The sequence below is a fragment of the Nyctibius grandis genome, chromosome 7, assembly GCF_013368605.1.
Source record: "Nyctibius grandis isolate bNycGra1 chromosome 7, bNycGra1.pri, whole genome shotgun sequence".
NCBI classification, from domain to species: domain Eukaryota; kingdom Metazoa; phylum Chordata; class Aves; order Nyctibiiformes; family Nyctibiidae; genus Nyctibius; species Nyctibius grandis.
In genome coordinates, this window is record NC_090664.1 from 59,773,971 (window position 1) to 59,787,652 (window position 13,682).

The 13,682-nt window shown below is 64.4% G+C and overlaps 1 protein-coding gene across 1 annotated transcript; it reads right to left on the reverse strand.

Moving 5' to 3' along the window:
• Positions 1–3,999: 3,999 nt before the first annotated feature.
• GBX1 (gastrulation brain homeobox 1) lies at positions 4,000–10,925 on the reverse strand. The gene is given in 3 exon segments (XM_068405319.1): positions 4,000–4,520; positions 10,158–10,835; positions 10,838–10,925. Coding segments are annotated over 3 exon segments (1,287 nt in total).
• Positions 10,926–13,682: the final 2,757 nt, after the last annotated feature.

Sequence of the window (13,682 nt, forward strand, 5' to 3'; positions counted from 1 at the left end):
TGTGCGATCTGATACATCTGCCCATACATCATCTCCCTCGCGGGATCCCGCCCGGCCCGGCCCCGGCACCTCCCTTCCCATCCCAGCCCTGCCCTGACCCTCCGTGGCACCCCGGCCCTGCGGCACAGCCGGGGCCCAGCGCCAGGCCAGCGTCCCCAGCCAGACCCTGCGCCTGCCCCCGCACTTCACCTTCGGGGCTGGCCCCGGGGTCGGGGCTGTGTGAGGACAGCCCTGGGGCCACCCAGCCCCGAACAGCCCCTCCTGGGCCATCCCGTGCCCATGGGGGTGTGCAGCCCCCTTGGGCACCCCACAGACCCACCGGGTCCCACTGGGGTGGCACCGCTGCCAGCGCACGGCTTGGTGCAGACAGACGCCGTGCCCTGCTGTCGCCCACACCTTGCAGACGGGCACAGGGGGGATCGGGGCTGCCCCTCGGCCCGTGCCTGGGGTAGGGAGCACCAGCAGCTTCCCCGAGTGCTCCGACGTGGTCCCGAAGAGCCAAGACAAAAGCCCTTTTCTCCAGCATGTTTAGGGCAGGAGCTGCCGTGTCTGTGTTAGGGGCAGGAGCTGCCGTGTCCGTGTTAGGGGCAGGAGCTGCTGTGCCCGTGTTCAGGCTGGTGCCAGGGAGGGCACAGGCAGACCCTCCATGCCACAGGAGTGTGCCGGGGCCCCGGTGCAGTGGGGCTGTCCCTGCATGACGCAGCCCCCCGCAGCAGCCGTGACCACAGCAGCTCCTTGGCAGCACCCCAAGGACCCCGCCACAGCCATCTGGCACCACTCGCAGCACGGAGCTGGCGCAGGGGCTGCAGAGGGTGTGGGTGCTGCAGAGCGGGAGCAGGGGGTGCAGGCTCCTGCCCTGAGCACATCCAGGGTGTGCGGCCCCAGGCTGGAAACCGGCCGTGGCACAGGTCTACAAGGCTTCCTGGGAGTCTGGGCACAGCAGAGCACGCCAGGACAAGCCCCATAGGGCACAACTCCCAAACAAAGCCCCGTGGGCCCCCGCAGCCCCAGCTGAGCTGGCACAGCCCCTGGGTGGGCAGCAGCCAGGGCACGGGCAGCACGGCCCAGCCCCAAGGCAGCGGAGGGTCTGCACCCCTGGTTCAGGGTGGGCACACACAGTGCCAGCCATGACCCCACACCAAGGCCAGGAGCACAGTGAGCTGCTCCCTAAAGGCACCCGCAGCAGCAGGCGCTCCCCCATGAGCAGCACAGCGCTGTGTTCCTCTGCCCTGCCTCAAGTCTACTCATACCGGGGTTGGAGGGTCCATCACAGCCACCGCCGCACACCAGCTTTGGGGAAAGAAAAAGCCCAGCGTGACCTCCTGGGGAGCTGCCAGATCAGGTAAGTGTCCGAGCAAGTCCTGGGGAGGGTGACTAACGAACAGCAGCACCATGTCGTGGCCCATCAGCCCTTCATACAAGCCCATTGTTGGAGAGTGCTGTGAACCAGCTGTGTTGCACTGAAAACCTTTTCCCGAGAGGGGACCACTGAGTGAATAACCGCCCCGTGGGATGCAGTCACTGCGCCTTCCCTGGTGCTTTAAGAACCACTGTATAGGGAAATGAGTGGGCAGATCTGAGTAGAGAGAATTCCCTTGTAAATGATGACACTGTCTTCATGAGGGCAAAATGAGTCTTGTTTGTAGGTAAGTGTGTGTATAGATGTACAAATACATATGTATAAATAAATGCATGTCCATGTATATACAACACATATCTCTGTGTCTCCATCTGCATCTACCCTTTACTCCATGTGTGTGCACAAGTGTGTGCATTTGGTATCCACATAAGAGTGTGTCCCCCCCCTCCCAGTTCCTGCTCCAGGACACAAGACAACAGACAGAAGGTGGCACATCGGAAAGTCCAACGCGATGAAAGGAAAACCAGTCCTGGGAAGATGGTCAGGCACTGGAAGAGGGCCCGAAGAGGTGGGATCAGCATGCTTGGAGATACCTGAAGTCAGCTGGACAGGTTCCTCAGCATCCTGATCTAATGGGACCAGCTTCGAGCAGGGGTTGGCCCAGAGACCTCCCAAGGTCCCTTCCCATCTGCATGGCTGTGTCATGACAGGGTCTGTCTGCACTGCCCGGTTTTCCATCTTTGCTCTCCTCCCACCCACCCCTGTCTACATGATGCAGCCCTGTCCCTGCAGCTCTCCTGCCCAGGGATGTGCTGTGGCCACCCCGTGCAGCGCCCGCAGTGCAGCGCTTCGCTCCGTGCTGCGCGGGCGGCATCACACCCAGTGCAGCGCACGAGGGTCGCAGGGAGCTCTGCTCTGCACGGCGTGAGGAGCACGCTGCCGGTCTGCAGCGCTCCCCAACAGCCCTGGGGACAGCAGTGAGTCTGTCACCTCCGGCAGCACCAGCCCAAGCTGCAGCACTCGCAGTTACATTAACACGCCTGTTTGTATGGGTGCGTCGTGTCCTGGCTCTGGGACGGAGCTAACGCACCACCAAAAAAAAGCCCAAACCCAAATAACTTCAGAGAAGCTGAAAGCTCCAGTTCTCCAACCAGTCCAGCCTGCAGGCAGCCGCTGACCAAGCGTGCAGCCCAAGCAGGGGGGGGTCTGCACAGAGCTGAGGCTGGCAACGGCGTACACAGGGTGGGGTGAGGGGTGGTGGGTCAAGAACCCAATAAACTGATGCTGGCACTGGGGCAGGACGTACCACACCGCAGTGTCAGCTGGAAACACCAAGTGAGCATGAGGTGGTTCTTGGACACTAAAATAAAATGTAACTCCTTTCCATGTCGCTGCCCCAGCCCTGGAGCTGTGGACAGTTTTGAGTGCTGTGCCCAATCCTGTGCTGCCATGGCACAGACTCCTTGTGTGAACACATTTATAGTGACAGAGCCTATTGCTGCACAAGTGCCTTGTCCTCCCCCCACCCCGCAGCTGGCCCAGATGTATGTCCATCAGTCCACGTGCAGGAGCTCTGGCAGTTGCTGCAAACGGCGTATCACCCCTTCTGCAGCCCTGTAGTGCAGGCGAGGTGTCATCCTCTGCCTCAGACCAACCCAGACCCACGGATGGGGCAGCAGGGAACACCCGAGCTGTGGTTCTCAGGTGTGGGCAGCTCTACCACCGTAAGTTGGAGGGACCTGCCAGCTCCCCCGAGGGCAGGGCAGCTGGGGTCAGCTGCCAGAGGACATTTACCTCCCCTGAGCCAGAGTGAATGCCAGCAGATGTTGCTACCTGAGCAGGCCAAGCCTGCGCTGGGGATGCTGTGAGCTGCACCAGGCCAGGTGGTTCCTGAGGGCGCGTTCTCCTTCCCTGGTCGGTGGTGCAGGGGTAGAGGCAGAAGCTGCCCTGCCGTGTCCTGCCGTGGCTGCGGGAGGCCAGCTGTGCTCTGCGGGTGCTCAGACATCCAGCACGTATGGCCCCAGGACCCCCGCCCCGGCCCGCATGCCCCGCCTGCTGGAGGACGGGCCGGGGATGCTCCCGGGCACTTCCCAGCCCCTCCCCTCCTCTGCCCCCTCCCGGGCCTCAGCACCGGCACCGCACCGGGCCCGATGGAGCCCCCAAGGCCACCGCTGCTCCCCACACAGCCGCCGGGTCCGCGGGCCCCGGTACCGGCCGAGGGGCAGGCGAGACCCGGAGCCTCCCCCCGTCCCCGGCCGCTCGCCTTCCCCGCCCGCTGCCCCCGTCCCTCTCCCTTCCCCTGCCCCTGCCCCTGTCCCTGCCCCTGTCCCCTGCCGGGCCGGGGCCGCTGCTGGCCGCGGCTGCCCGTCGCTGCAGCGCGGCCGGGCGGGCAGCACCTCGGAAGAATGTCTCCTCGCTCCATAGAAAATAATTTATTGAAATCACAGCTATACACGGGCGGGCGCGCTCCCCGCGGCACGGACAGACGGACGCGCTGCCGTATGTACAGAGTTTACACGGAATAAATAAGGGACATGTACAGAGGAGTGCGAGCAGGAGCCGGGCCGCCCCCCCGCCGCGCCGGGCCCCCCCGCTGCCGGCGGCCCGCCCGCCCCTGGGTCCGAGAGCCCCGACGGCGCTCAGGGCCGGGCGCCCTGCTCGATCTGCTGGTGCTGGCTGCGCACGGCGAAGCGGTTGACGTGCACCGGGATGGGCACCACGATCTTGGGGTTGCGGACGGGCTCGCCCGAGCGGTTGCTCACGTTGCCCGCCTTGATGCGTTTCCACTTGGCGCGGCGGTTCTGGAACCAGATCTTCACCTGCACCTCGCTCAGCTTCAGGGCGTGCGCGATCTGCGAGCGCTCCGTCAGGCTCAGGTACTTCTTGCAGTGAAACTCCTTCTCCAGCTCCAGCAGCTGCTCGCTGGTGAAGGCCGTGCGGCGCCGGCGGCTCTTGCCGGCCGCGGAGCCCGGCGGGGGCTGCTCGCCCGCGGGGCCGCCCTTGCCCTTGCCCTTGGCTCCCAGCGCGGCCGCGGCCGCCCCGTCCAGGAACGGCTCCTCCTCGCTGTCGCCCGCCGAGCTCTCCTCCTCCCGCTCGCTGCACGGCGTCGCCGCCGACTTCACCTCCAGCTTCTCCTCGTCCGAGCTGTACGCCTTCCCGTCTGCGGGGCAACAGCGTCAGCGCCCGCCGGCGCCCCCCGCCCCGCCCGCGGACCCCCGTGCCCGCCGCCCCCCGCCCTCAGCGCCCCGTGGGCTCCCCCCGCGGCCCCTCCGCGGCGGCGGGGGCTCGGCGGGAGGCTGCGGTTCCTCTGCGGCCGGCTAGTCCCGCGGGCCCCGCACCGCCGCCTCCCCGCAGCCCTGGGCCCCGCACCGCCGCCTCCCCGCAGCCCGCACCGCCGCCTCCCCGCAGCCCCGGGCCCCGCACCGCCGCCTCCCTCCCGCAGGAGAAGCGGCTTCCCCGGCACCAGCTGCGCACTCAGCCCCGCCGCGGGCAGCACCGGCTGCTCCACGCTGCCCGCAGCCTGGCCGGCTCTGTGGGGCAGCACCCGCACACCCGCAGGCACCCTGGGGCAGCACCCGCACACCCGCAGGCACCCTGGGGTCGGAGCCGCCGCAGCAGCCGCCGCCATCCCCATCCCACAGCCCGGCTGCAGCAGCATCGCAGCCTCATTCCGGCAGAGCACACTGCAGCCCTCCTAGGGCTTGTCTGGACCTCTGCAGCCAGAAAGTCTGTACCTTGTCCCACCACTCAGCCCTCCCTCTGTCCCACCCCATGGCACCAGACCATCAATGCTCTTCACCCAGAGAGACGCCAGCCAAGAGGAGCTGAAGGACTGTCCTGGGAACAGCAGCCTGAGCCGGTTCCAGCCCAGCAAACCTCTCTGCAGGGCTCTCCAGGACACAGGGTGTCCTGCCAGCTTCTCCCTCCCTAACCCCAGGGTCCACAACAGCAGAGCTGCACAGCCAGGGAACAAGGTGCTTCGGCAGCTGATGCTCAAGGCTTAGCTCCCCCCACCAGCCTGTGCAGAGGCGCAGGCAAGAGGCCACCAACATCAGTCCACAGGCAGGACCTCATCCCAGGCCCCCCAGGCAGGAGGCAGCGCTCAGACCACTGCAGACACCTCTGTTACGTTGCCTGCAAGGACATCGATAGGGTATGGGGGGCATGAAGCTGCTTCTTGCCAGCTTCTCGTGTCCCAAGCTGCTGCCTGAATGATCAAACAGCCATGGAGCAAGGGAGGACGTGGGTGGGAGACAGTGGGGAGGAAAGAGGCCTGGAAACCACCCACTTCCTTGGCAGAAGGGCTCAAACAAAGGCCTCACAGGAGATCGAGCGAGAAGATGCTCCCAGCCATAGCCAGGGGTCATGGAGGGAGCGGACCCACAGCTATGCCCAGGCAGATGAAGCAGCTTTTCTGTCATGCTGAGGCTAGAAGAGACCAGAAAACTCTCCAAGCCTGACCCAACAGCAGGAAACACTGCTGGAAGGAGCTGGTCCTGAAGCACTGCCACTCTCTATATAATCCTACACGCAGGAGATGCAGCAGCTCTCCAGGCTTCTAAGCAGTGTCCAGGTACCGGCACGTGGACCCTGGGCCACTGGCTCTCCGGACACCTCACCTCAGTGGGAAAGGCAGAACAGCCCTCAGATGCCTGAAGGTGCAGGGCTGCAAATACACAAGCAGTAACTGCAAGAAACTGCTTGAGCCCAGGAGACATTCTTGGGAGTGTGGTGGCTGTGGAGCTCCTACATCCCTTGCCAGTCCTGCAGCAAGTCTGTGGCTTCCTGAGAGTGGGTGGATGGCTTTGGAGATCTGGAATCATCTCCCTGCTCCTCCTGCTTCATACATCGGGGAAGAAACACCTTCATCTCTGTTCTGCTACAGAAGAATAGACAGAACCTCTTTCTTCTCGAGGGGTGTGGGGAGAAATCTCCCATATGCACAGAGGGCATAGTAAAGACCCAGAGGATTTGTGCTTGTGGGGCTGAGGATTAGCAGCAGGTGGCATGGGGCACTTTGGCTGCTGATGCACCATCTCATGCAAGCACTTTGCTGAAGAACAGGAGAGCTTTCATCTCCGTGTGCCATCTCTGTCCATTGGAGCACAAGGCCTGACAAGATAAGAGCTCTTACGGGGATGTCAGTGTCATCACCAAGAGTACTCGTAGGTCCTGCCCTGACTCTGCCCTTCCCCAGTGATGGAGGACAGCATCCCAGCAGCCACACTATCCAACAGTGCTGATCCAGCTGTTTGCTCTTGTAGGCCCAGACTCTGCCCCACGGAACTGGAAGAAGGCTGAGCTACCAACTGTCACTTCGTAAAACAGGTCCTGTCTCTGGGTACACTCTTCTTAACCAGAGCAACGTATCTTACATGTGTCTTATAAAAGGACTGGGTTTGCAGTAAGGAACTCAGAACTGTGTGATGGTAGAGGCTAAACCAGAGGTTTTTCACAAAGAAAATTGGTATATTGGTCTGTTAGTCACCTCGTATGTCCCCATCGAGGCAGTAACGAGGCAGGGGAACCCACCCACTTGTGGGAGTGTGTCCTGAGACTTCCAAAGGCCTTCGAACAGGAAGCGAAGCTGTCATGAGCAAAGCATTGTGACTGAAAAATCAACAAGGCAGCAGGAGATGAAGGATAGGACTGACCCATTGCTTTGCTCTTCACAAAGTCCCAGCTGTTCACTGGTCTTATGGATGTGGTAAGCATGGTGAGGAGACTTGGGTGTCACAGGTGACACAGCTATTCAAGCAGGATCAGGGGAACTCGGATCAAGAAGGGGTGCTGTGACAGCCAGAAGAGCCCTGTGTTGGTAAGCACACCAGTGCTCTTCATCTTCATGGGGAACAACACGAAACTTCACCCTGTCCCTGACTGAACACACGGTTACTACGTCAACCCAAGAGAAGGTCTCAGACCACTACCTCGATCTCGGTGGAGACCGCTACGGCTCAGGAACAAATATGCTCTCAGGAGAGGTGTGGAGAGCTGGGGGTGTTGAGTACCTTTATCCGGGGGGTCATACTCTTTGTTGCAGCTGTAGTAACAAACCAGGCTCCAAGCTTTGCTACTCCTTACCACCAGCTGCCCTACATGTCTCTCCCCTCTCAAGAAGTGCGACAACAGCTGGAAGCAAGTTTGAAACACATTAGATGCAGAGAGAGGCCCTAAAATAGAGCATGGACTCCTTTGGCTGATCCGACAAGCAACTGATCTTGTCTCCATAGACACCTGCATGATGGAGATACTAATGGAGCCCAGGGACAGAAATAGTCACTTCAGGGTATAATTCACTTGACGTCAGCAAAACAGACAAAAGGAGGCATTTCTTCTTCACATGGTTCTTCTACAGATACGAGATCTGTGGAACACCTTGCCCCAGGGTGTGGCTGATGCCAAGTTTACCTTTCTGGTGGACTCCAGGGGAGACTAGATAAGGTCACAGAAGAGGAACTGGTCAAAGGTTACTAAATATACAGAAACAACACCCATCTCAGGAAGCCCCTGAAGTGCAGGTGGTTGGGTGCTAGGGAAGTGTCATTTTAGAAGGGATTGCACAAGTTGTGCTCTCTTACTCTTCCCTGGACAATTGCTTTTGGCCAGGGCCACAGACAGGATGCTAACACAAACTGTATTACAGATAGTTTTTGATGCCTCCTTTTGACACGAATCATCTTTCTTTTCCTTAATTGTGGAAGAAGCCCACAGCAACCATCCTGGCTTTCATCTGAGATGGTTGGTAAAACAAACCCTATTGTCCATCTCCAAGGGCCTTGGCTGGTACAGTCAGGAGAAACATTAGGTAAAGAAGAAGGTGGGCACATTTGGCCTGAGAAGTGCTCTTGGACCTGGGCAGAGCAGCCCACAGAGTCAGGTCCACACGAGCACATGCTTATGCAGAAGGACAAGCATCCTTCATGGCTCCAGAGCAAGCACAGAGCTAAGAGAGATAATAGGCAGCAGTGAATGAACAGCAGCAGCAAGACATATTTCCTTCCATCATATGAGCCAGTCACAACAGGGCAAGTCTAAGAGACACGATTTCTCAATACCAAAAATGGCCACGGTCTGGGACAGTTCATCTGAGTCCCTCAGGAGGAGAGAACGTGCTGGGCGTAGCTATAGAGGAGCCATGGGGGGAGATCAAGCACAATGCAGTTCATTTCCCCCTAGACTGGGAAGATGTGGTCATAGGGACTGCTCGTTTTGGCCAGGGCAGGTCTGTCCCCGAGGGGACTCTCACAACAGAAGTGAGATCACACGGGGCTTTTGACTCAGCACAGAGGCCTGGGAGCACCAGGGGAGCACCAAAGCCCCAGTAACCCACAAAGGTGGTGGGGAGGCAAAATGCCCAAGTTGTCCTGCTGAGGGACAAGGTTCAAGGGGTGCCCGAGTGAGGGAAACAGTCTTCTGAGGGAAGAACAAGGCAGGGCAAGGAAAAGACCCGGGCTTAGCCAGGAGAGACTAAAAGGAGGATGGCGAACAAACAGCCAAGGACTGCAAGGAGCAGCAGAGACTTCTCAGCATGCGTCCATGCCAGGAAGCCTGAGAGACAAAGGTGGATGTGGCGGGTGAGCAGGGCAGACAGCTCTCGGGACAGGCCATGCCGGAGAAAGCCAGCGGCTGGTTTGCCTCAGCCTCGCCGCGGAAGGGACGCCTCAAGCCCCGCGCTGCAGGAGCTGCGGTGGAGCAAGAGCTGGAGCCGGCTGAGAAACGCAGAGCAACAAGTCACCGAGGCTGATGCCTGCACGCTCGGCGGAGCGGCCGCGGCTCACAAAGGCGAGGGCCCCGCGGCCCCGCCGCGGCAGCGGGAGCCGCCCCCGGCCAGCACCGAGCAGGTCCCGGGAGCGGAGCCGCCGTCCGCCCGCGCCGTCGGGCCAAGCCGGTGCCGAGGCCGCGGGCAGAGCGGGCACAGCAGCGGGGGCGGCGGACCGAGAGGAAGGGGAGTGGGGTCCCGGCGGCGCGGGGAGCGGGCGGCCGCCGGGGCACGGGAGGGACTCGGAGCGCCGGTAGCCGCAGCACGACGGCGCCGAGAGGGCGGCGGAGCCGGCCCGGGGCGGGCGAGCGAGGGAGCCCGAGCCCCGCGGTCCGCCCGGGACGCCGCATCGTGCCGGGGGCACGGCGCAGCCCCGCGCCGCGGCTTCACCGACCGGGACCGGGACGGGGCCGGGCGGGGAGGGCTGCGCGCAGCCCGGCGGCCCGGGACGGGCGGCGCCGCGCTGCCCTGCTCCTCGCTGGCCCCGGGCCAGGTGCCAGGACCTCGGAGAGCTCCGCGCCGCCGGGCCGGCCTCGGCTCCGGGCGCCCGCGCCGCTCCGGTCCCGCCGGGCGGTCCGTGCCCCGCCGGGGCGGCCGCCCCGACCGGCCGGTCTCCGGCCCCGCGAGCGGAGTTTATCTCCCACCCGCGAAAGTTGCGGGCGCTGCGGCGCCGGCCCGGAACCGGGGGGAACCGGCCCCGTCCTCCCGGCTCGGCCCGACGGGACAGACCGGGAGGGCAGCCGCGGGCAGGTCCCGGCGCCACGGCCCGTGGCGGCCCCGCCGTCCTGCCCGCCGCGCCCCGGTCGCCCCGGCTCCGCGGCTCCCGTCCTGGCGAGCGCGGGGGCCCGCGGTGCCGCCCGCCGCAGCCGCCGCTGGGGCGGGCGGGGAGAGCCCGGTCAGGGGCCGGGGCCGAGCGGGCGGCGCTGGCCACCGCGGAGCCCCTCGGAGCTGCGGGAGTCCCGGGAGGGGCGGCCGGCGCTCGCCGCAGCCCAGTTGCCCTCCGCCGGGCGCGGGGCTGGCCCGCGCCGCTCTTACCTGCCAGGCCGGGGAAGGGGTCCGGGAAGTGCAGCGGCGGCTCGGGCGGCCCCTTGTCGCGCCCCGGGGACAGCTCCTCCGCCTCCAGGCCCTCGGCGCCCCGCCGGCAGCCGGCGTCGGGGTTGGCGCGCGGCGGGGGCAGCTCCTGCGGCGGGTAGAAGCCGTCGGGGGGCTCGGAGAAGCTGGGCAGGGCCGTGGTGAGCGCCACCATGGAGGGCACGGCCTGGCCCAGGCTGGCGCAGAAGGTGTTGGTGAGGCGGCCGGCGAAGGAGGCGAGCGGCGCCAGCGGCGGCAGCCCCGACTGCAGCGGCGCGGGGGACAGCGCCTGCGGCAGCACCAGCGGCCGGTACGGCATGAACATGGGGTACCCGGTGTAGAGCAGGTGCCCGGAGCGCGGCGGCGGCGTCCCGATGAGCGAGTCGATGGAGAAGGCGGTCCCCTGGCCGCCGGGTCTCTGCATGGCGAGCGGGCGCCGCCGGCTCAGCCGGCACCAACTTTCCGGCGAGCTCGGGCCGCCGCCAACTCGCCGCGCCGCCGCCGCCGCCGCCGCCGGGCCCCGCCGCGGCCCCGGCCCCGGCCCGCGCCCGCCGCCTCCCGTGGGCTCCCGCGCCCGGCGTGAGCTGCCGCCCGCCCGCCCGCTCGCTGTCTCGGCGCGGCGGAGTGGAGGCGCGCTCGGAGCCGCCCGCCCCGCCGCGGGGGGGCCGGGCCGGGCCGCGGAGGGGAGGGGAGGGGGGGCGGGCGGGGGTGCCGCCCTCTGCTCTCATCCATCTTCCGCACATCACGGTCGAGTTCCTCCTTCAGCGCCCGCCCCGGCGGGGCAAAGCTCCCCGCTCCCCTCGGCGCGGCCGGCCCCTGGGAAGGCGCCTCCCCCTCCCGCCTCATCAGCTGTTATTAATGGTGATTGATGATTAGCAATTACGAGGCCAGCACAAGGGCGCTTTTGTGGGGACAGGACGGGGCCGCGCCGCTCGGCACATCCTTCCTCGGGCCGCCCCCGGGCGCGGGACAACGGAGGGGGCGAGCCGGGCCCCGTCCGCCCTGGCCTCGCCTCCTCCCGGAGCCGGCCCGGGCCGACGCTTCTGACGGCTCCGGACGGCCGAGCCCGGCGGGGAGCGGCTGGCGACACCGGCGCCGGGCGAGCTGGAGCGCCCCGACGGACCGGCCCTAGCCGGGCACCGGCCGGGCCCGGCAGCCGAGCGCGGCCCCGCCGCTCCGGGGCCACCGCGATGCGCGGGGAGACCGCCCGCCCCCGGCCCGGGCGCGGAGCCTCGGGCGGGCTCGGAGCGGGGTCTCCGTGGGACGGGCGGGCTCGGAGCGGGGTCTCCGTGGGACGAACGGGCGGGCGGGGGCGCCGCGGGGCCGCCCGGAGACGCGCTGGGGCCAGGGTGGGAACGGGGGCTGGAGCCCGAGCGGGGAAGGAGGCTCCCCCGGGCCCCCCTTGCTGCTCCCCCGCGGCTCCGGCGCCGCGCAGTGCGGGGTGCTCCCGGTGCCCGGCTCCGCCGGGGCAGGAGCGGGCAGGCGGTGAGGAGCCCCGACTGAGCGGGGCCGCGGCCCGGGGGAGCGCCTTCCCCGGGCGGTCGCAGCCTGCCCGGACGTGCCCGGCACCGGTGCACCCCGGGGCCGCCGCGGCCGGGGTCTGCTCACCCGCCTGCGCTGCAGCTGCACAAAGCCCCGGGCTCTGCCCCTCCCGCCCGCACACTCCTGCCGTGTCAGGCACGTACCCCGCACCGGCTGCCCTGGGCCCCTCTGCGCATCACGCAGCCCACAGAGCAAGCGAGACCAGTGCAAGCCGACTGCTCCTGAACTGCTGTGTGGCCTGGGGACCGTGGCCTGGCCCCCTCCGGGGCGTCCCCACGCTAAAATGGAGTACTTATGCCCCCCAGCTCGGCACTTACGTTGTGCCCCTGTCTGCACAGAGATGCTCACCGGGCCTGTAATACGCTGAACGTCGAGCAAACCAAAGCCCGGCTTCACAAGAGCGTGAGCACCAGGATTTCCACATAAAGCACTCAGAAGCTGAGAACTGCCAGAGCTGGAGTCGTGTGTAAGCTCACTCTGCCTGCGTTTTCAGTGGCACAGCTACGTGCCGAGCTCCAGCCCTCACCGAGGGGCAGTCCTCCTCTCAGGACTCCTGCGTGTTCCTGCCTGCGCTCTGCCTTTGACCAGGGATGCAGTACCTCTGGCTGCTGAGCTACCCAGGCTCCCTGGTGGCATCAATACCTGCGTGAATACAGATTCTCCACCACCACCCTCTCCTACTCTGTCCCCAAAGAGGTCTGGGGCACCACTTTGCTGCAGCCTTGAATCATGTGTTTTGTGTGGACAGGACAGTCCAGCCGTGGAGACACTTGAATCCTGTGTGGAGCATGTAAATGAGGCCAAATGGGTCCACCAGGCTGACAGTGCGGTGCTCAGCCTTCCTCCACAGAACAGGCACAGTCTGCATCCACAGGGTCCAGCTGCAACATTGGTACCAAGGGCCTGCACAGAGCCTCCTCTTTCTGTCGTGCCTTTTGTGCCTTCCTCTATGGCCCATCCTTGCAGTCTCAAGGAAATATCCCCCCATGGCGACAGCTGCCCTGTCCCAAGCCAGGGAAACAGAGGTGTGGAGAAGTCAATGTTAAAATAATCATCCAGACTCAAATATTGAATCATAAAATGGAGGTCTGGCAAGAGGGATCCCTCTCACCTCCCTGATGCAGACACCTCCCACTGACCGCTGGCCCTTGGACTGGTGAGGAAGAGATGCCCATGTCTGCAGGGCACAGGTTCCTGGGCTAGGATGAGGGCCCAGATCTGAGGCTGGGAAGGAGGCTGGCAGTGACTAGCATCTGGATGAATCCCACCTTAGGAATCAGTTGTGACACGATAAGGGACACACTCAAGTTCTGCAGGTCAGCATCTATGTCCCTGGCCCAGCTCTCCCCTCTCATCCACCAAATGTTTCTGTGGGAAAGGAACCTTCAGGCTGGAGTCATCTTCATGCACACAGCTTGGGTTCGTTCGCTGCTATCAAAGCACATTAGACCGTGGAGAAAATGAAAGCACACCGACCTCTGCAAATCCATAGCTTGCACCCCGCGAGTCCCTGCGTACATCTCCAAGATTGAGGTTCTGCTTACCTGGTCATACGCTCGCATTACCTGCAGCCCCTGTCTGTGTTCAGGGCAGGCTGCTCGGACAGAGAAGGGGGGCCAGGGAGCGAGATTTGCAGCAAGGCAGGGCAGTGTCTTCACTGACAAGGCTGCAGTCCCACAGGACTCAAGGAAGGTGAGCAGAGCAGATCTGGTGACAGTAACCAGGGTCACCAACAGTCCAGTGATCACCCAGCAAGTCCCACTCTCCAGGTGGTGAGGCAGGTCCAAGGCCAAGCCAGAAAGTCAAATCAGTGGGTCAGGATCACTGCCAGCATCAGGGAGGTACAAGATCTGGTGTACCTCCAGCTTGCGTCAGGCAGAGACTAAGGGTGACAGCCTGAGCTTAAAAGCAGCTCCTCAGCCCCCCAGGACAGATGGCTGCATCACC